This window comes from Corapipo altera, unplaced genomic scaffold (genome assembly GCF_003945725.1).
Source record: "Corapipo altera isolate COAL_440 unplaced genomic scaffold, ASM394572v1 151, whole genome shotgun sequence".
Taxonomy (NCBI): Eukaryota; Metazoa; Chordata; class Aves; order Passeriformes; family Pipridae; genus Corapipo; species Corapipo altera.
Genome location: NW_020884976.1, coordinates 108,716 through 130,513, shown reverse-complemented (window position 1 = coordinate 130,513; position 21,798 = coordinate 108,716). Strand labels below are relative to the sequence as shown.

General features: G+C 45.5%; 1 protein-coding gene across 3 annotated transcripts in view; it reads left to right on the top strand.

Moving 5' to 3' along the window:
* Positions 1-7,238: 7,238 nt before the first annotated feature.
* MORC2 (MORC family CW-type zinc finger 2) overlaps positions 7,239-21,798 on the top strand; it is a 48,443-nt gene continuing 33,883 nt past the window's right edge. For all 3 annotated transcript variants that reach the window (XM_027665462.1, XM_027665461.1, XM_027665460.1), the window contains exons 1-4: positions 7,239-7,370; positions 13,637-13,690; positions 14,071-14,105; positions 15,027-15,095. In XM_027665462.1, the coding sequence (XP_027521263.1) occupies positions 7,303-7,370; positions 13,637-13,690; positions 14,071-14,105; positions 15,027-15,095 (226 nt within the window). In that variant the 5' untranslated portion in view covers positions 7,239-7,302. The remainder of the gene's footprint in view (positions 7,371-13,636; positions 13,691-14,070; positions 14,106-15,026; positions 15,096-21,798) is intronic.

Sequence of the window (21,798 nt, the reverse complement as noted above, 5' to 3'; positions counted from 1 at the left end):
TGCCCTCTATTTTGTTGCCATTTCCCCTACCATATGAACAACCCACCCCAGTTATTTCCCTCTCAGGCTCGAGTTTTGTGGATTTGGCATCCTTGTTCAGTGATTACAGCTTTGGTGAGTGATTCCAGTCAGACAGCACTGCCGACACTACCTCTCACCCTTTTGTCTGACTGTTTGCTCAGCCCTGGGTCAGGGCTAGCCCTGCTTTGGCCTGGCAGTCATTCCTCCATTTAACCTCAGCCCTGGGCCAGACACTTGCCTCCAATTTTACACTATTGTCATTAATGCTAGTATTTCCTACATTTCAGCCACTGATGTGGCTGTTGCAACATCAAAACTGACTTTCAGCACAAGCTGGAGTCTCTCTTCACTGGCTTTCACATACCCACGATCCCACATGCCTGTAGGAAACGTGTCACCACCACATCCCTTGTGAGCCTACGAATACTTTGCTCTTCCTTAAGTCAGGCTAGGTGGGGAAGGGGCGGAGAAATAGTCTGGGAGAGGCACACAGGCAAAGCCACTTTCACAGAACAAAGCTCTTTGTCTTCTTAAAATATTTAGGCTTATGTGAGAAAAGAACATGTATTACGTGGATCACCAGTGCAAGACAAAGAAGGGGAGGTCAGGATGTATTGAGCAAGCATGATGACATCTCCACACATCCTCCAAACTGGACACTGATGGGATTACAGAATTTATGAGGACTGATCAAACCACCACAAGATGATCCAACTGTGCTGATAAAACCTTTTCTGAGTTTGTTTCTCTTAATGAAAATAACCATGTTTGGATTAAAGATCTGAATGATGAGAAGAAATAACTTGAGGGTGAAGTTGCTGAAAAAAATGCCACTGCCCCACATATGCATTTTCTTTGGTCTTCGAAGAACCTCCAGGCTTCCTGACAGTCTCAGCTCAGGTTAGGTACAGTCTCTGGAGCTGTGTACTGACAGAGCGTTGACAGCTTTCTGCTACGGTACTTTTGCTCCTCACACCACCTCCTTACTACTAGCCTGACCAGCTTCCTGAAAATCACCACATGCCAGGGAAGATGTTATACATCTGTGAAGTTCCCCTCATTCTCTCTCATCAAGGCAGTTAAGCCTTCGCATTACCAGCTTCCTGTAAGGCAGAAGGGCAGTCCAGGGTTCTGGTGTACCTTATACCTGCCTAGTGCTAAAGACAGAGGAGATGAACACCTTCGGAGATGACAAAAGACATTTGACACGTGGTGGCATTTCCAGCACATGATGGAGGAGCAGTTATCTATTGTCAGTCACCACTGTTGATGTTTCGATGGGAAGGACCTGCAGAGCCTTGCTCCCACCCTACCACTTGCCAAGCGTGCTCTGCACCAGACGCGGTGATACAGCTGTTCATCTCTTCATTTGTACCACAGATCAATCTACTTGGATGCTGCTTCCTTGAGGTACCCAGGAGGTTTCTGTAAGTTTTTCACTACAAGATCACGTTTTTGGTTGCTTGCAAGTTGCTAGACTGAAATTACTGTTGTCAGGCACATCCATCAGGCTGGGTTAAACAGACAGTCTGAACTGGACCAAACCCACAGGTAACACAGTCCACACATTTAAAATAATGAGACAGGGAAAATTATTTATTAATGAAAAGAATTAATTGTACTAGTTAGTCACCTTATTAAGAAGCCTGCACACCTTCTCATGTTGGTCGAAACCACTAAAAATGTCATGCAGTCACAGTTCAGAGCAAGAAGCTTCCAGGTTTGGGTCCTTTTCAGCATCCCCATGGAAAACCATCCAACCTAGACCAAACTGTCAATCTCTGACAAGTGATGAGTTCATGCCATCCATAACTCTTTCAAGTTTGTCAGTTAAATTCTTGTAAGACACCACCATCACTCCTTTTCTACCATCTTCTCATGGGTTCTTCTGCCCGTCATTCTTGCAAAGGCACAGAGTGTTTTCCGCAGCAGGCCTGAGGTGGTGACTTAATGCTATAACATCTGTGACTTTTTTTCCTGTTGTTAATTCATTAATCAAACTTGGATTCAGGACAGTGGGAGCCCAACTGGCAGTGGAGGATTCTCCCCTTTCACCTTTCCACTGAAAATTTCCTGGTTCTCACTGTCTCCCTGCTCTCACGTACTCTTACACTTTCCACTCTTCTGCAAACTCATTTACAAAGTAATTTCTGACATCAAGTGTCTCACTGAGAATGCTACCTAGACTGAAACAGTGAATTTAAATCCATGGTGTGACTTTCCCTGAAGATAAAGCAGCAAGAAGCCGAGACTTGGCACTACAGAAAAGGCCTCCGAACTGTTATGCCAGTACCTACCGCACGTCTTGCCTTTGAACATCTTGGTCTGCATGTCTTGTGAGGACTGACACACCAACTGCTCATTCAATTACTGTTCCAGAGAAGAAGAATGGTAGGATTTAGATCTCCCAACATAGAAAAAAAGACACTTCATGCAGAGAGGTCTAACTTCATGACTCTACTACATTTATTTGGCAAACTGCTCTGCTACTTGACACGAATGATGGAGAGGCTGGGCAGACATGCTATGTGGCTATGAACACAAGAAACAGGGCTGTCCCAGGTCACACAGGGAATAACTTCTTACTAAGAGAATCCAGGAGAAAAACACTTTCTTCTAAATCCTTGACTTCAGGGTTGTGTTCCTGCATTGTATTGAGTTGACAGAGAGATGCAACTCATGCCCAAGAAAAGGCAGAATGCTTTGATGAATAACGCAGGTTCTTCTCTGTGAGTGAGACCAGGACGCTCCATTTAAAGAACACTTCATGCTGTTTGAAGGCAGCAATGTATTTAATGGAGTAAGTTCCCATTCTGTAAAGGTAGATAATCAGGACTCATCACACAGCAGAGCCGGCATGTTGCACAATATGAAGGAACGAACCGAAAAGCTGCAAGGCAACGTGATGATTTCACAGCCCGTTAAAGGAAGGTGCTTTGAAATTCCTTCTATAAACTCAGGGCAATGGAAAAACTCAAGTTACTGGAGCCTGTGATTGCATCCAAACTTCTTAAGAGAGGTATCAAGGTACTGCTCAGTAGAGCAGCACCGACCTAGAACTTCATGTCATGACATATACAGAGGACCCTGCACCCAAAGGCAATGCCATTTTTTCCTTCCAGAAAAATGAAGGATAAAGGAAGGACCAGTAAGCCCCTGACGATTACTTGTGATCTCTCAGATTTATTTTTCACTGCCTGCAGATTATTTCACTCCGACAGTGAAAACCCCATTTCTACAACACAAAGGTTTACATTTCTTCATGTGCATAAACACAGAATAAAGCCACAAACAGTTAATTTGGGAGTCCTCATGAGAGTGTGGAAAAGATACTTTGCTGCACTCACGGCACTTGTCTGGTGCAGAATCTAGTACTCGCCATGGCGACTCATGCATTAAATACTGGCTTGGAAATCTGGTTTCTTAAAATATAGGGGAGACAAAGAATAATCGTTAAGGCTCACACAGGTGTAGAAGCAGTTACCTTCAACTTGCAGAACAATGGCCACATAAACAAACTATTCAACAATCTCAGGCTATGGCCTGGACTTAGTGGAAAGAGGCTTAGCAAAATGCCATGCCAGGGTAAGGACCCAGCAAACACCACATGGGACTGCACAGGAACTCTCACATCATAGTCTAGAAACACAGACTTTAACCAGTGTGGAATCAAGACTAGCTTTACAAGGGGATTTGGGGATTATTTCAGAGTAAGAAACTCAGCCTTAAGGTTAAAGAAGAGCAGTACAGTTTGCCCTAAGCTCAACATGTACAGGCTGGACAAACGACCAACCCACAGGTCATTTATCATGAAAGTTATGTGCACCAGAGCAAACTGCTGCTTTCTACTGCACTGAGAGCCTTCAAGGGTGGGGGGGTACTGCCTGTGACACCTGAGCAGCCAGACTTGTTTTGCCCATTATTGTAAGGATTTTGCAAAGATACTGCTAATTCAATATATAGATACACGTAAGAGATACTGCAGAGATCCTGATGCTGAACAGAAAGTCACAGAAATGGTTCCGGTAGCAGAAGGAAAAAAAAAAAGGAAGTTGCCTGTCATAACCAGTATATCTGAAAGATCTACAACTATTTAAACAAAGTTTGCGGAGAGAGTTTCCAACATAAAAGTGCTGCCCCAAAAGAGGATAAATGTGAATTTGCAGTAGGAAGACTTCCATCTCCAAAATACTGAGGAATTCAGCACTTTGCAGCAGCAGCAGCACATAGGCCAAACAAGCCTATTATCTCTCCATCCACAGAGAGGTTCCTACCAAAGCATAGCTCTGCCATGGCCAAGGCAGAGTTTGGTGTGATCCAAATGCTGCTTTGCAAAATGTAAATTCATTTCACTACATCTTGGAACAAAATCTGGCAGCTCAGACAGCCAGGTAAGAAAGAAACAATCCTTTCCAGACTTGGGCAAAAGAGATCAAAGAGCAGGAGTCAGCAGAATGCCTGAAACCTACTGCAGAACAGCTATGGAAAATGTAAGAATTTAATTTTCATTTCACTTTTGTCAAAGAAAATAAAAAGGACGTGGAATTCACCACCACCAAATGGCGGAATGAAAATGAGCAATTTCCTGCCTGGGACTGGCAAAATGAAATGGAAATGCCAAGTACCGGTCTTCTCCCAAGGGACAGATGAAAAGGACTGGCATCCAGCCAGCCCTCCCTTGGAACAGGTCAGATCTCACAGGAGCAGCAAGAAGGTGCCCAACTGCTCTGTTCCACAGCACTGCAGTACTAGGATGATGTTGTCAACCTCACCAGTGTCAGGAAAGGAACACTAGTTCCTCCCTGAAGGTAAGATGATGCTAGGAACAGAGATGCTTAGAGTACCTAAGAGGACAAGGCTGATGAGATGCATATGTTCAGGTTCATGTTCCTCAGGAACATGTATCTAGGTAGCTACTTTGCCCTTACACTGATGGGATTTACATTGCTTTTGAACATCTGCTGCTTATATTGACTGCAATGTGACAGAATAAAAGCTGAGCACAACAGATGATGCTACAATCCTTAAAAGACTCATGTTGATTATTGTCATAAACCTAATGACACGTAAGTACAGTTCTTGCCAGTAATTTTCCCAATTCTTTCATGCAGTTTTGATGTCCTGCTGCGTGCAGCTTTCCAGAGATAAGGCCTAAAAGAGCCACTGCATGCACATACGCAGTGATTTTTTTGACGTTTACAAAAGAACACACAGAGAAATTCCTGTCAGCAGGAAGGACATAACTTCCTGGCCTGAAGGAATCTTTAGATGTGAATGGGCTAAACTGAGAATGAACAGAACTAAATGCTGCACTGGGAAGCGAAGTTCTCAGGCCAAAGCTGCAGACTTGGCAGCGCAGGCTCACACACCGCTGGGGATGAGGGGCAAAAACCTCAAATATGAAACTCAGGTTTTAGTCATTCACCAATCATGATTAACAGATTTAAATTTGACTTTTCACCAGATAGCTCGGATACCACAGAATCATGGATTGGGTTGGAAGGGACCTTAAAACTCATCTCATTCCACCCCCCTGCCATGGGCAGGGACACCTTCCACTAGACCAGGTTGCTCCAAGCCCCATCCAACCTGGCCTTGGACACTTCCAGGGATGGGGCAGCCACAGCTTCTCTGGGCAACCTGTGCCAGAGCCTCACCACCCTCACAGGGGACTATGTCTTCCTAATATTTAACCTAACCTACCCTCCTCCAGTTTAAAGCCATTCCCCTTGTCCAAAGTCCCTCTCCAGCTCCATTGGACTCCCTGTAAATACTGAAAGGCTGAACTAATGTCACCTCATATCCTTCTCTTCCCCAGGTTGAATAATCCCAACTCCCATACTTTTTTTTTCCCTAATGGATTAGATTTTATTGCTGGAAAATCCCCAGATAAAATTAAAGTGCTTCTTTCTTTTATGAAACCTTTACCTTTCCCCTGTGATGTCCTACAAATAATCAAATAATGTTTATTCTTTTAAAACCTGCAATCTTACATGTTTCATTCTTGCTGGACATTATTCAAGAAGGAATATGCCACATCAGTTTCTGCACAGACTGAATTCCTTCAGATTTTGGATCTTTAGTTCAGATTCCTATTATCCAAGACAGGGGAGATGCAGCCATCCTGTTTCAGTGCCCATTTCAGAAGGAAAGTGGGGTGTGTTATTCCACGGCACAATTCAAGTGTTCAGCAAAGTACTCCTGGCCTTCAGGGCTTCTGGGTTCGGGCTGTGGTTTGGGGGTACAAGGTGTGTGCAGGGCACAGGGAGGACAACTCTTGAGCTCAATCCCTTGGCGTTTCAAGATGAAGGAAGGACACAGGATTGAAGCTAGAATGATTTTATATATCGTCTATATTAATGTTTTTGCTAAGTACGGGCACGTGCAGGCGCTTCTCCTCGGTGACTTCCCGGAGCCTTCACCAACACCGCAGGATCGGCACCCGCCGAGCTCCGTGTGGAGCCTCCGGAGGGGTTCAGCGGCGGGATCCTCCCATCCAGCTGCGTTCCGGAGCCGCTCCCACCGTCTGGGGCCGAGGGGCCTACCCCGCTCCGCTGCGGCACTCTACGGTCACCGTCAGCTGGCGCACCCCCTCTCCTCGTCGGCCCCGCGGCGGTGGGGCCGCCCCGCTCCGGCGCGTTCGCCCAGAGCCGGACGTGATTCACGCTACCGGGTGGCCTCTCCGCGCGGCCTCCGGCCTGGCCGTCCTGGGGAAGCCGCAGCGGCCGCTCCCGCGGCGCTGAGGCGCTCGGCGGCTGCCGTCGGGGCGGATCCTGGGGAAGGAGTCCCCTGGGGTCCCGGGGGATGTTACGGGGCGGGGGGGAGCTCCACGGGGGTCCCGAGGCGACCGCGCGCTCACCGCGCGCTCACCGCGCACTCACCGCGCACCCACCGCCGCCGCTCCCTCCCGGCCGCGCGCGCCCGTCACGCGGCGGCGCAGAGCCCGCATTGGCCGCGCTGGGACCCTCCCGTCACGTGCCGCGGCCCGGCCAATGGGTAGCCGCCACGTGGCCCCGCCCCCGCGGGGGCCGTTGTGGCAGCTCCGGGTGCATCGCGGCGCGGCGGAGACAAAGCGGGGCCGGCCCGGGGCCGGGGGCGCGCGCGAGCAGCGGTGGGGGCAGTGCGGGGCGGCACAGCGCGGGGCGGCACAGCGCGGCACAGCGCAGCGCCGGCCGCCCTGTGGGGGCTGTGACCGGCAGGAGGCGGGGAGGCCTCGAGGCGCGCGCGGCCGCCGGCGCACGCGGCGCGGGCCCGAGCCCGGCCCCGGTGACTGCCGCCGTCATGTCCCTGGGCAATTACAGCAGCCTGAACCGAGCCCAGCTCACCTTCGAGTACCTGCACACCAACTCGTGAGTACCGGCTGCGGCGGGGCGGGCCCGCGACACCTGGCCTGCTTGGGGCGACGGGTCAGCGCGGTGCGCCCGGCCGAAGCCACGCGGGCCGACGGGGAGAGTGGTCTCCCTGCCCCAGGCCTGGCTGTCGCACCGCAGGCGGGTCCGTGGGTCATGGAGAGCCGGTGTGTGGGGACGGTAGGCCCGGGGGAAACGGAGGGGCCCCTCGGGCACTCGGACCCCCGTGGCCTCGCCTCTGCGGAGCAGCACGTGCACTGCTGTGCCGCCCGCCATCCTGCTTTGGCATCTGGCTTCGTGCGTGCCCGCTTGTGTTGTGCAGGTTTATTTTCAACAGGAATATGACAGTCTTCTTCCGATCAGATTTTTGCATGTCATCAGTGAATCCCTCAAAATAACACATCCTGAGAAGAGGCAAAGCCCTTGTTTAAAATGAGGTTCTTCTGAGTACCTGCCTAGAAAATGGGAAGCATCACCAGCAAACAGTGCTTAGTGGGGTCAGGCACCTGTTGAAACCTGCCTACCCCTCCTAAGCCTTGTAGTTGCCACGTACAGAAGAGATGAAAGAAAATGCTTGTTCTTCCTGAACTGGCCCGGAAGAACAGTGTCGAACCATATTTGGCATTGCTTCATTTTGATTAGTTGGTCACCGGCCTAAGATTGTCCGCTGATGTTCTGCAGAAGAGCTGGCTCTTAGTGTTATCCATCGATAGAAGTGGAGTGCAAGTTTATCTTTTTGCTTCCCTTTTCAATGCGTGAAGGACCACAGCAGTTTACAGCAGTCTAAAGATGGCACAGAGACATGAGCGACTTGATTTCAAAGTAGATCTCTCTGGTTGTGTTGGTAAACAAGATACATCTGCAAGAGCAGCCAAGACTAATCTCCCTTACGTATGCCAAGAGCATACGATCCATTTCTTTTCATAATCAGAAAAGCAAAGGGCTGTTGCACAGGAGAATAAACCTAGTAACAGCTCCATGTCACCCTTGGCTCTGTGTCCTGTGGCCTTGCTCTCTGGCCCAGCTGGTGGAGAGTGAACACTTTGGTGCCTGAAGGTGGACAATACTGAGTCGTGCTCTAGTGCTGTTGTTGATTTGTGAAATTCTGGTGCCCAGCTGCAGAAGACAGTCTTTTTTATGGATTAGAAGACCGCATGGCAGAATTCAGTCAGCAGTTTGTTTGCCTTCAGAACTCCGGAACTATGTCTTTTTAAGAAGATAACATCTGTGCTGCAGAAAAGACTGAGGTGTTGGTGCTCTCCTCAAGTATATTAAAGCTACTTCATGTTGCCACCGTGCTTATGCTGCCTGGTCTGCTTGCAGTGTGCTGCATGTCTACAGTGTCTACAGTGATACCCGCATGACCAAATTGTTGGGACGAGCTGGAAGCTGATTCTTGGATAAGACAAAGCTGGGGCTTCTTGTCCATCATGAGCAAAGAGCCTTCTGAGATTATGAGAATCAGTGCATAAACCAAATGCTTCCCTAAGAATGGGAATGGAAACAATGGAAGTAATTTAAAACCAAGACTCCAAACCATGGCAAACAACCTTTGTGCTCTTCCAATAAAACAATGACCAAAAAAAAAAAACCACTCATACCTCAAAACAGCCCAAAACCAGCATAGGACTTTTCATAGAGGAGACTGGTCTTTTGGACTGTTCTCTCTTGCCAAGGAAGACCATCCCATCTCAGATAAATTCTAGTTCAGTGCTAAAAGTGTTCTAATTGTCAAGGAGGCAGAAGTTCTTTCAATTGGAGTTAAAGACCAGCTGTCTAGCTGTGGGGATGTAGAAGGAAACCATGACTTTTTTTTTTTTTCTCCATTTGTAAGACCTTCTTTAGGAAAAGTTTTGTTAAGTCTAACCCAGAACACTCAGTCTGAAGTGCTTTATAGGAGACTGTTGATCTGGTCTCTGAGCTTGAGGACTTGCAGCAGATCTTTCCAATAGCTGTTTAATGCTTCCATGTCTGATGGCAAGGTTCACAGCATGTATATGAATCACTTCAGTTGCCATTTTTTTTTTTTTAATAGAAGCACCACTGTGGTTTTCTAGCTGTTTTATTTGATGAATAGGTGAATGGGGACAGACTTTTTAGAAGGTCCTGTAGCAACAGGACAGAGGGTAGCAGTTTTAAACTAGAAGAGCGTAGATTTAGACTAGATATAAGGAAGAAGTTCTTCCCTGCGATGATGGTGAGGCCCTGGCATGGATTGGCCAGAGAAGCTGTGGCTGCCGTATTCCTGGAAGTGTCCAAGGCCAGGTTTGATGGGGCTTGGAGCAACCTGGTCTACTGAAAGATGTCTCTGCTTATGGCAGGGATGTTGGACTGGATGACCTTTAAAGGTCTTTTCCAACCCTTATGATTCTGTGTGAAAGTCCTTTTGGATCCTAGAATGAAAACCACTGTACATAAGCACGTGAAAATTACCCATGCAGAAAATTAACCAGAGCCATCTGCTTGCCTTCACATTGGTTTTCCTTAAGAATTAAATGCTTTTACTTTAAGATCCGTCCAAAGTAATTCATTGAGATGATCCCAAAACCACACCTGAGCCCAAACAACTTATGTCTGTATATTTTGAATATTTGTTATAAACATTTGAGGGTGTTCGTTGAAAGTCAAACACCTGAAGTTGTCTTCTAGCAGTAGGTAGCCTTTAGCTTGTGATGGAACTTAGTGGTTTCCTGTAACTAGACTTGTCCCATTGAGTTCAAATAGACAGACTTCAAGATGACTGAATGGTGGACTTGAAGAAAACTAGTAATGATAGACTACAAACATTTCCCCACCCTCCAAACTCTACTTCTTGTGTTTGTTTTCCGTTCTGGCCTGAAAAAGAGTGCAGAGTACTAAGAGGACAGCTCTTTTTCCTAACACACATGCCAAAACCCCCCCACGTTTTCCCAGATGTGACCACCTTTAGAACAAAATTGAAGTCTTACGTCTGTCATTAGTAATTAGGTACTTGTCTGATTATGCAGGGTCCAGAGTCAAACTGGGTTCAAAAAGGGGTGATCCTCTAGGAACCACTCACAAAACAAGCTTAGCTTCCCTTGGCATGTTACTCCAAATGATTGTTTGTAGAGATGTTTGAAGCTGGTCATGTTCTAGAAGTCTGACTTGACCTTTTGTAACCTATGTTTCAGTAAATCAGCAGCATTGGACTACCTGTTTGTTCCCTGTCAAGCCTGTGCTCCTGAGTGAAGCTGGCTTAAAAAGAAGTTGTGGGAAAGTCCGAACCAGTCTGTCTGCCAAAGATGAGCTGTTGCTGAGACTCTGGATTTTGATAACACTTCCCTCTCTTCCATGTGTTGTTTCATCTGTTGTATGACCAGTGATAGTTGTATTTCAAATGCTCTGATGCTGGTTGCTGTTGCCTCTGATGATGCCCGTCTACTTATGCTCAGATATTTCCGGGTTACTTGATAAGACTTCATTTTGCCAACAGCTTGCCTTGTGTTTTTTAAACTTGTGTTGCAAGCTAAGTAATCCCAAAGTTTTTCTGGGAGGTGGGAGAAATTATCATTAGTCGATCATGCTGGGTATGAAGTGTTTGAGGCACTCTTGACTATAAGACAAGACCATGGGGTTTGTTAAAGATTAGTTGATTGAACTAGGCCAAAGCACTTCATGTGACTTGAGTTATATACTGACAAGTGTGTTGAGATTCATAAACTGAACAGAAGATTTTTATACTATATATTCATTTTTATTGGTGATAAATAGCTGGAGTGAATTTCACTTGCTTGTAGCATTGTTTCCCTTCATCAGCAGGAGAGGTTGCAGTTTTGGAAGATTTTCAAGTTCAGTACGGTGTCAGGCTACATGGAGATGTTTTCTTGCCTCTTTTACCATCTACAGCTGTGTTCCGCTGTTTTGTTCCAGCATCTTTCTTTGGAAATCCTTATTTGTATCTTATTTGCATCTGAGACTGGATGTGGCACTTAGTGCCGTGGTCTAATAACCATGGCGGTAGTGGACCAAGGGTTAGACTTGATGATCTCAGAAGTCCCTGCCAACCCAGCTGATTCTATGGTTCTATGATTTACTTACTTTGAAGTATTCATTGAGTTGTGGACTAGAAGCTGCTAATGAAGCATAGTTACTAATGCTAAAGCATCCATTTGCTTATGGGTTACTTCCTAAATGAACTTCTGGGATATTGATTTGTGGAGCTGAATAGGTGCTTGTAAGCTTGAGAGTGCTTGAAATCTGTGATTGTCCCACATACCTTCTCTTTCACCACCCCAGTGGAATGGGGAGGTGAATTAGAAACTAAGGTTAAAACCCATGAGCTAACCTAAGAACATTTCAAAAATTGAAGTAAAGTAAGATATGGTAATAATAAGAAAGAGGAATAAAGCTCAAGAAGGTCAAGTGATGCCCAATACAATTGCTCAGCCTCCCCTGACTTGTGCCCAGCCTATCTCCCAGCAGTGATTGGCCTCTCCTGGCCAGCTTCCCCCGGTTTATACACTGAACAGGACATTCTGTGCTATGGAATATTCCTCTGTCTGGTTTGGGTCAGCTGTCCTGACTATGGTCCCCCCAGGTTCTTGCACAGCTGACTAGCAGAGCTTGGGACACTGAAAAGTCTTTGACTTACGATACTCATGGCTTGGCACCAATCAAAACATCAGTATGTTATTCTCACACTACATCCAAAACACAGCACTGTAACAGCTACTGAGAAGAAAATTAACTCTACCCTGCTGAAACCAGGACAGCAGGAAATCTTGCTCAAAGGAAAAAACAGCAGGATTGCATTTCTGTAGAAGCTTTCTGATTGGATAGATAGTCTTCTAAACACTATTCCCATCTGTCTTGTCTCTGCATGGGCAAGTGGGAGCTTGCAAAGATGGAAATCTCCATTCCCATGGTCCTAGTGATAACTTTGAAGACTGATATGTTTTACCTCTGACTGGAGCTTGAGTTGGTAGGTTTGGTGTCATGACACTGAAGATGGATACAAAAGCTTCTTTTGTGGTTATTAGCAGTGTGGACTGCTATATATTTTATATGTGGGAAGTACCTATATGTCTATTCTTGGAAAGCTGAAAATAGGAATAAGTGTCTTCTGTTTAGTCACCTGTTGGCCTTTTTGGGTAGTGGTGAGAACAGGTTGTTTGTGAGGATTTTGTGCAAACTGAAACACATTGATAAAACCAGTTTCTGAGGCCTTGATCTCTCCATCAAGCGTCTTAGAGGAGCAACAAATCCCAGCAGCTGTTTTTCCAGGTCTTACAGCTGCTGTTAATATTGTGGTCAGTAAGGCTCATCTACATTTGAAATAATGTTGGATTTTGAAGCCAAGTTGCCAGTTAGGGCACTAAGTGGAGATATAGCATTTATGTTGGCAGACAATATATTGTAATGATTTTTATTAGCTCCTTAAGGTTTCTCACCATGTATCTTCCCTTCAGTGTTGAGGCACATAACTAATGGCTTCCGAATAGGTGCTGCTTCTAAGAGATGGCAGTTAAGAGGCTGGAAACTAAACATGGCTCTTGAGATTGTGCTGAAGTGGTAGCTGGGTTCGTGATTTTAGCATGGAGTTGCGAAGGCGTTGTGGTACAGTGGTGTTAGAAGACTCTTTGTCTGGATTAGCAGCAGTTGCAACTATTGAAAGTCTTTTTCCTGTCAGAAATAACTTTTACGATGAGACTGTGTACATGGGGAAGACCGACCTTGTGCATAATGTTGTCCATGTCTTGTTGCCCAGAGCAGCTGCGGCTACCCCATACCTGAAAGTGTTCAAGACAAGGCTGGATGGGGCTTGGAGCAATCTGATCTAATAGAAGGTGTGCATGCCCATGGCAGGGGGATTGGAATGAGATGAACCTTCAGGTCCCTTCCAACCCAAACCATTCTGTGATTGTGTGATAACCCTCACTTGTCTGTGTTTACTTATAGGCAGTGTTTAGTTGCTCTAAAAAGACCTGTCGATGTGAGTAAGGATTGCCATGAATTATTGTCCGTGTCATAGGCTGGTTCATTGGGTCCATCATTTTCTCTGCTGTGTCTGCGTACCTGCCGTATGTTTTAGACCATATTGAGCTGCAGTTTGGGGCAGCCTGGCTTCTGCCTGGCTGCCTCTGGGAGGCACTAAATTGCTCATTCCTAGCCTGCTGTGAGCCAGACCATAGTGTGGTAGACATTTGATTGGATTTGCTTAAAATGTGGTTGAGATTCTTGTTTATTTAAAGGTCTCTCTTTTTAAGTGTTGTTGTAACCCTGCTGATTTCTGTGTTTTGTTCCAGAACTACCCATGAGTTCTTGTTTGGTGCCCTTGCTGAACTTGTAGATAATGCCAGGTACGTACCTGAGACTATGTAATTCCCAAAGGTAACTTTGGTTGAGATTTAATTCACCTGTCTATTAGTTGATCTTGAGGAATTTTCACTTCTAATAAACTTTATAAAAAATACAAAATATGACTTTTGTTAAAAAGCCAGTGATACTCCCTGTCGCCAGATCTGGTTGTGTGCCAGCAATGTCTTGTGCTGGAGTTTAAGTTCAAGTAGGCAAAAAGTAGGAAAATATGTCTTTTAATTTTCTATCAGTGCTGGCTGTGGGGCCTCTGCAGACTTTGATGTGTGCAGCCAGCTATTTTGGAAATGATTACATATGCCTGGATTTTGGTTTAATTTCTCTTTGACATTTGAATAACAGTTGTGTTTTTATTGCTTTGTAGAGATGCAGATGCCACGAGAATAGACATTTATACTGGTAAGTCATTCCTACTGCTTCCTTGCATGTCAGCAATTAAGTCAGTAGTTAACTTGGATTTAGGCTGCAAATGTGTGCTGTCCTTGATAGAATAAGAGTGGAGGGTGTTTATGCCCCAATCCTGGAGTCAGTTTTAGGCCCCTCACGACAAGAAAGGCATTGAGGGGCTGGAGCATGTCCAGGGAGCATGACCCTGAGGAAGGGTCTGGAGCACAAGTCTGGTGAGGAGGAACTGAGGGAACTGGAGAAGCTCAGCCGGGAGAAAAGGAGGTTTAGGGGGGACCTTCTGACTGTTTACAACTCCCTGACAGGAGGGTGGAACCAGGTGGGTGTTGTGCTCTTTTTCTAACTAACAAGTGTTAGGAACAAGAGGAAATAGCCTCGAGTTGTGCCAGGGGATGTTTAGATTGGATATTAGGGAAAATTTCTTCACTGACGGGATGGTCAGACATTGGAACAGGCTGCCCAGGGTAGTGGTGGAGTCACCGTCTGCCCATGTTAGGTTTTTGGTTGGACTTGATGATCTCCAGGATCTTTTCCAATGTAAATGATTCTAGTTATGTACCATTTCTCCTGTGCCCCGGTGCCTCTTGTCTTTCAAAATGGAGTACTTTTACAAATACCTCGGGGAAGCACTTAGGTCAGCCTTCCCCTGAGGTCAGGTGAAGTGAATTGCAGTTTTTACTGGGTGCTTAAGAAATCAGCTATCACAGTACACTCTTGTAGCACATAGTTACATACAGTATAAAGTACAGGAGAAGTTCTTAGTCATTCTGTAACAAAAATCTGGTGCTCTTTCTTACAGCTTAGCCATATTGGTGTTGTAAAAGTCCCATTTGTTGTGTTACTTTTGTTGCTAACACCAATCCCATTTTATGGAACTTTTGCTTGTGGGAGCAGTGAATGACCTTTCTATTGCAGAGCAACGAGAGGACCTACGAGGTGGATTCATGCTATGTTTTTTGGATGATGGAACAGGAATGGATTCAAGTAAGTGACAGGAAATTACACTTGCATTTGCAAGCTGAGGCTTCATGTTATGTCTTAGGCTGAATTAACATCTTAGTTCTGTTGAAAAGAGCGTGTTTCATGCCTGTATGTGTGTTCCTGCCTCTATACTGGTTCTTTTGTGCCATGTTATATATAAAACTACTCACCTCTTCAGTTGCAGAAAACTAATCTGGTCAAAAGAAAATTGTTTTGCTGCATTATAGAGTTGGGTCAGCCTGGCCTGTAGTTTTCGAGCACACTGAAATTGGCCTTAGGGCTGAAAGGAGAATAGTGTAGCCAGATGGGAAACAAGCACAAGCTTTGATGGGCATAAGCCTTTTCCCCATCCATGGCTGCCAGGTGGTCAGTGTATCTCAGCTCTAGTCAGGTGTGTCACGGTGGAAATTGAAGACTCAGCTTTGAAAGCAGTTTGCCATTGTTTCATCAGTAGCATTGTGATGGAGATCAATACTGGACAATATAAAATCTTAGGAATATGAGAAGAATATAATACGTACTTCTGTCTTGTTATAAGGACTTATATAAATCTGTATTATATCTAGCAGGAGAAACCTAAAAGCTCTCCTGCTTTGCTTCAGCATCAATAAGCTTACTGTCAACCCACACCACCTTCTTTCAGTCTTGGGGACTGGTAAATCGTCCTGTGAGGAGTTCTCCACGGGACAGAAAAGTTGGGTGAAATTGGGAGGTTTTGAAGAAGGCAGGGGAGGTGGGTGAATAAGCAGCGGCTAACATTTTTGTTCCAATCCCTCAGTACTTTAAGTTCCTCTTGTGATATTGTTATAGTTTAACCCCAGCTGGCAACTCAGCCTCAGACAGCTCACTCCTCCTCCTGTGGGGTGATGGACAGAGTCGGAAGGGTAAAAAGTGAGGAAACTCATGGGTTGAGATAAAGACAGTTTAGTAGGGAAAGCAAAAGCTGTGCACACAAGCAAAGCAAACCAAGGAATTCATTCCCCACTTCCCATGGGCAGACAGGTGTTTGCCATCCCCTGGAGAGCAGGGCTCCATCGTGTGTAACGGTGCCTTGGGAAGGAGAGTGCCATAACACCAAACATGCTCCCTTCCTCTTCCCCAGCTTTGTCTGCTGAGCATTACACTCTGTTTCATGAGGCCTGGAGCAACCTGGTCTAGTGCAAGGTGTCCCTGTCTATGACAGGGTGGTTGAAACGAGATGGTCTTTAAAGGTCACTTCTAATCCAAACCATTCTAAGATTCTGTGATATGGTCTGGAATATCCCTTGGGTCAGGTGGGGTCAGCTATCCCTGTTTTGTCCCCTCCCAAAAACTTATGCACCCCAGCCTACTTGCTCGTGGGGCGGTGTGAGGAGCAGGAGAGGCTTTGATGTTGTGTAAGCTCTGCTCAGCACTAATGAAAACATTGCTGTATTAGCAACACTCTTTTAAGCACAAATCCAAAACCATAGCCCCATGCAGGCTAGTATGGAGAGACTGAACTCTTATCTCAGCACAGATACAAGACGTTTGATTGCATTTGTTAGTGCACACAAGATGCATACACATTTGTTAGTGCATACCCAGATTTGTGACCTCCATGAAAGAATTTGTTTGAACTCTGGATACCTTCTGTATATTCTTAGAAATACAATTAGGAATGCTAGACAGGTCTTCTGAGAGTACTTTTCCACCACCTGTGGAACTGAAGGAAGTAATAAAGCCCCATCTATAAAAAAGGCTCTGAGACTGAACTATGGCCTTCTTGCAAGCCCTTGTATCAGGGAGAGGAAATACAACCTTTTCTGCCTGTCTTGAAAACTACCTGTTTGTCTCTGGAAGGTGGCAGGTGTCTGTTCTAGTGCCACCAAGTTTCATGACAGCTTTTACACTGTTGTTGCTTTCGTATTGCTGATTTCGTGACAAAGTGGGATTTAAGTATTGGCTATGTATTAAGTTGCTTCCTTTGACTGATCTTTCAGCTAAATGTTGAAGGATTTTATCCTGACTGTTAATGAGATACTCAGTAAAGGAGATTGGCAGCTACTATGGGTTGTAGTGGTATTTCACAGCACTATGCATCAGATACAGCAAATACCATATAATTCATGTCCTTAGACTGTCTTGATGCTTGCATCAAATTTGGCTTCATTCTGTGTCTGAAAAAAAAATACTGTATTTGTTTTTTTTAGATACTATTTTTTTAAATTTTACCTAGGCTGTAAAGTTACCTTTGCCCCTTTCCAGGACATCACTTTTCAGAATGTAAAATCAGTATGCAGTGTCATTTAGAGCTTTCAAGAAAGCCTTTCTTAATTTTCTGTAGTCTCCGATACATTGTTTGATGCGCAGTCTAACTCTGATCACATCTTCAGGGCTTCAGCACTGGGCATTCACCTTAAGGCTTGATGAGCATCTGAAAGTCTCTTGACCAAGGGCAGCTGGGTGGAAGCTCCATGTGCTGCACAGACTGCATGGACAGCCTGTCAGCATGAACAGAAGCAGCTGAGGAGAGTCTTTAATCCAAGCTCCCTGCATGGAACTCTCTTTGGTTCCATCCTTGGCTGTAGGGATCCGAACTTCAGTTTCTCATAATGCAGACCTGCCAGTTTTAATGGCATCCTGAAGATCTTGATCCATCTCAGATGACTTTTAGGAGATGTCAGCAGAAGACCTTTTATTGGGCTTTTCTCCTTTCATACAAACCTTGCTTCAACAGAAATCACAGAACTTGGGAGTGTTTTATTTTTGTGCATGATACCTTTAATTAAGAATTAATTTTATCCTAGATAAAACTGGCATGCTAAAAAGAATAACTCTGTGACTTGCCATTGTGTGTTGGAACCCATGGGATCTTCCCAAGTACACTGAAAGGACAGCTTGGAAGGCTTGATGAGTCACCATCTGGGGAGGATGAGTGCCTCTGGGCACTTCTACACAGAGGGAAAAGCTGAAGGCTCTGAACATTCCATTAACACGTTCTCTGTATTACTCTATAGTTGTTCTCATTGGTCTTGTTCTGTGTTGGACATTTCTAGATTTCTTTGGCAAGCTCTGAAAGCAGAGTGAGGCAGTTGGTCAGATTTGAGTGCTCTCTGTCTGATGGCTCCTGATTAGCAAGCCAAATGACAGCTTCTCATTTCTAAAAACGAGGAGTGTTTGTCAAGTGATTCAAGTTGCACTGAGTACTTGCTGCATTGGCTCTCTTAAAGATCACTCTGGGTTGTGTGGTCTGAAGATCAAAATACGTTTGTACTCAAGCTGCAGACATCTCATACTGTAGAGTCATGAGTTATCAAAAGGTCTGAAGATTCAGTGATGCCACAGGACAGCTCTTTTCAAAAGAACCATCATGTCCCACAGGGAGATATCAGAATTATAGAATATCCCAGGTTGGAAGGAGCCCACAGGAATCATCAAGGCCAGCTCCTGGCCCTGCATAGGACAACCCCAAAATCCCACTATGCGTCTGGGAGTGTTATCCAAATGCTCTTTGAGCTCTCTTAGTCTTGGTGCTGTGACCACTGTCCTGGGAAGCCTGTTCATTGCCCAGTCACCATCTGGGGGAATAACTTTTTCCTAATATCCAGTGTAAACGCCCCCCGTCCCTGACAGAGAGCATAATAGTACTAGCCCAAAAGTTTGGCTTTTTTCATAAGGGACTAGATAGGAGTCCATTAGAAATCTGAACAACAGTTCTCATGCAGCCCGTCTGAGGCCAACATTTCCCAGATTTTCAGTGGAATCACTACTGAGGATACTTGGGCTTGAGAATTTTACCTGCTGCCTGGCTCTGAAGGTGCTTCATGAATTCAGTGAATCAAAATACAGGTTGAATGATTCAGTGAGTCAACTTGTAGGTTGAAAAAGTGTAACAACTAATTTAGGAGGTGATCTGTAATGTTCTTAAGCGATTGAAGAAAAAGAAGTCTATAACTTGCATTTTAGAATCATGGAACAGCTCAGGTTGAAAAGGACCTCGAAGATCATCTGCTCCCTTTCATGGGAAAGGGAGGAGATGATTTAGCACCCTGTCCCTCCAGCGATGGAGACTTCACCACATCACTGGGGAGTTGTTCCAGGGGTTGATTGATTGATGTCTAAAAAATTTCTAACTTACATTAAGAAGAAACCTCTCGCAGTGCAACTTGTACTGTTGCCCTTTGTTTTTCCCATGTGGCTCCTAGGGAAGAGAGAGCCTTCATCCTCTTTGTAGATACCCTTCAAGTACTGGAATACTATGATGAGATTCCCCCTGGGCCCTCTCTTCTCCAGGAAGGAGATCTAGCTTTCCTCATAAGGCAGGTTCTCCAGCCCTCTGATCACCTTCTCCTTCGCACTTTGTCCAGTCTATCTGCGTCCTTCCTGAACTAAGGAGACGGAACTGGGCACAGTACTGCCAGAGGGGCCTGACAAGCAAGGAGTTGAGTGGGATGATCACATCTCCATTTTTGTGGCAGTGTCCCTGTGGATACTGTCCCTGTTTGCCTGTTTTGCTGTCATGGGACACTGGTCGATCATGCTCAGCTTGTTGTCCAGCAGGACCTCTTAGTCCCTTCCAGCATGGCAGCTCCCCACACCCTGCAGATCCCAGTCTGTGCTGGGCTCTTGGGTTATTTCATCTCAGGTGCAGGACCTTACGCTTCCCTTGAACTTCAGACAAGTCCTGCTTGCCCGCTATTCCAACCTGTCCAGGTCTCTAAGAAAGCTTTCCCTATGTGCCCAGTTCACCCCCATCAGCAAAGCTGATATGGGTGCCTTTGATCCCATCGTCCAGATCCTGTATGGAGATGTTGAGCAGCATGGACCACAGTGTCAATCCCCAGGGGTCTCCACTTGTGACAGGCTGCCAACCAGAATGAAAACAACTGATGATCACCTCTGAGCACAATCTGTGAGCGAGTTCCCTTCTTGTTTTGCATATGACCTGTCTGGTCTATGTCTCCCCAGTTTGTCCAGGAGTAGGCTGTGGAAATCTGTGTCCGACATTTGGCTGAAGTGCAGCTAAACAATACACACTGCTCTCCACATAAACAGAAAGGGCTGCCTTGCAGAAGGCAACCAGATCAGTCACCATCAGTGACTTGCCTGGGTAAATCTTTGTGGACTTATCCCAGTCACCTGTCTCAGCTGGCTTGTAATACTTTTTTAAGAGGACTCATTCCATTGTTTTTTGAGAGATTGAAGTAAGTATATCAGTTCTTGCTCTTTTAAACTGTATTTTTGAAGTTTTGAAGCTCAGAACAGTTTTTGTTTTCCTGGAAGCAGTTAAATAAGTACTAGTGTCTTGGTTACTTTATTAGATCTTATATTTTAAAAATACTCTTTATTCAAGGCTCACAATGGTGAGGAATACTGTTTAAATGTAAATGGGATTTCAGCACTTATTTTAGAGTGTGTACACACTTGTGTGTGTGGGCAGAGACTCATGGAGACCGTTTTCAGGGGAGCGGTCTACACGTTTCTCAGGGGAAAATGTCTGTTTAACCTTGTTTAAGATTAAACCGTTAATCTTTAACACTGACATTTCCTCTCAAGTTAACAGATTTTTGAAATAAATTGCAGAAACATGTATCAAAGTGATTTGTTAATCACTGGTGGTTCCCAGCCATCACCCAATGGGGCTGGTGTCTTGTGTGGTGGTTACAAAGAACCTTGGAGCTTCTCCCTTTTTTCCCCTGTTCCAAGGAAAGCTCAACTTTGCTTTAGGCTGATTTCCCCTACGTCATAAATTAGATTCTTTGGCTCTGAGATATCTTTTGAGGATGCTGTTGAGTCCTCTGCAAGTACTCTTCCTAATATGAATATAGCAGATGAATTTGTGGAGAAGGTAGGAAGGATAATTTTCTCTGCTCAGATCAGGACCTTCTTTAGTATATTCTCAGCTGGAGAACTTTGAGATATGAGAGGACTTTCATCAAAGGGTGAAGCTAGGTCTGACTTCAGGAATGCTCCAGAACTAGACAACTCCATCTACCGATTTCTTCATCTCTGAGGTCTGATGTTCCTTATTAAGAATCATTTTATGTGTGCTGTCATGGTTTGAGAGCTCCAAAATCTAATTCCCTAGTCCAAGCCCCCCTCCCACATCTCAACCCAGAGTGAGATGGGTTTTCCAGACACCACACGAGACTCAAAATGGGGGGAAAGGGTTATATATTACAATGACTGTACAAAATAAATACTACAATACATTATATACAATCTTAACTATCTCTACCATGACATAACAGTATTTACAATGGATCAAATCTCTTCTCCCTTCCAAATAAAAGTCCAAGAGGGAAGAAGGAAAAGATCCTTTCCACTTTCAGAGCAGCATTCTCTTTAGAGTAGCAGTCTATCTTTCTCTCTTCCATGCAGCAGCTGTAGCTGGATCTCTGCCAGTACACACGAGGGGGTATCCAAGCCCTCTCGGCCACTCGTCTTCAAGCGAGGGTCTTATCTTCCGTGGGCTGCCTTCACCCGGACAACGGTCGCCTCACCATGGTCATATCAACGAAACTCAGGGGTCTTCGTGACGGTCCGTATCTTCAGGGGATTCAAGTCCCCTTTGCAGAGCTCTGTGCTCTGTCTCAAGCAGCGAGGGGGCCAAGGTCACCCCCTCCGCATTCCTTCTCCGAGCTTTTCAGCTCCTTTCTGCAGTGCTGTAGCACTCCAAGACTAAAAGTCCATCATCCTCCTCTCTCTAGGAGGTCTCAGAGGGGTTGGGGTCTTTTGGTTTAGT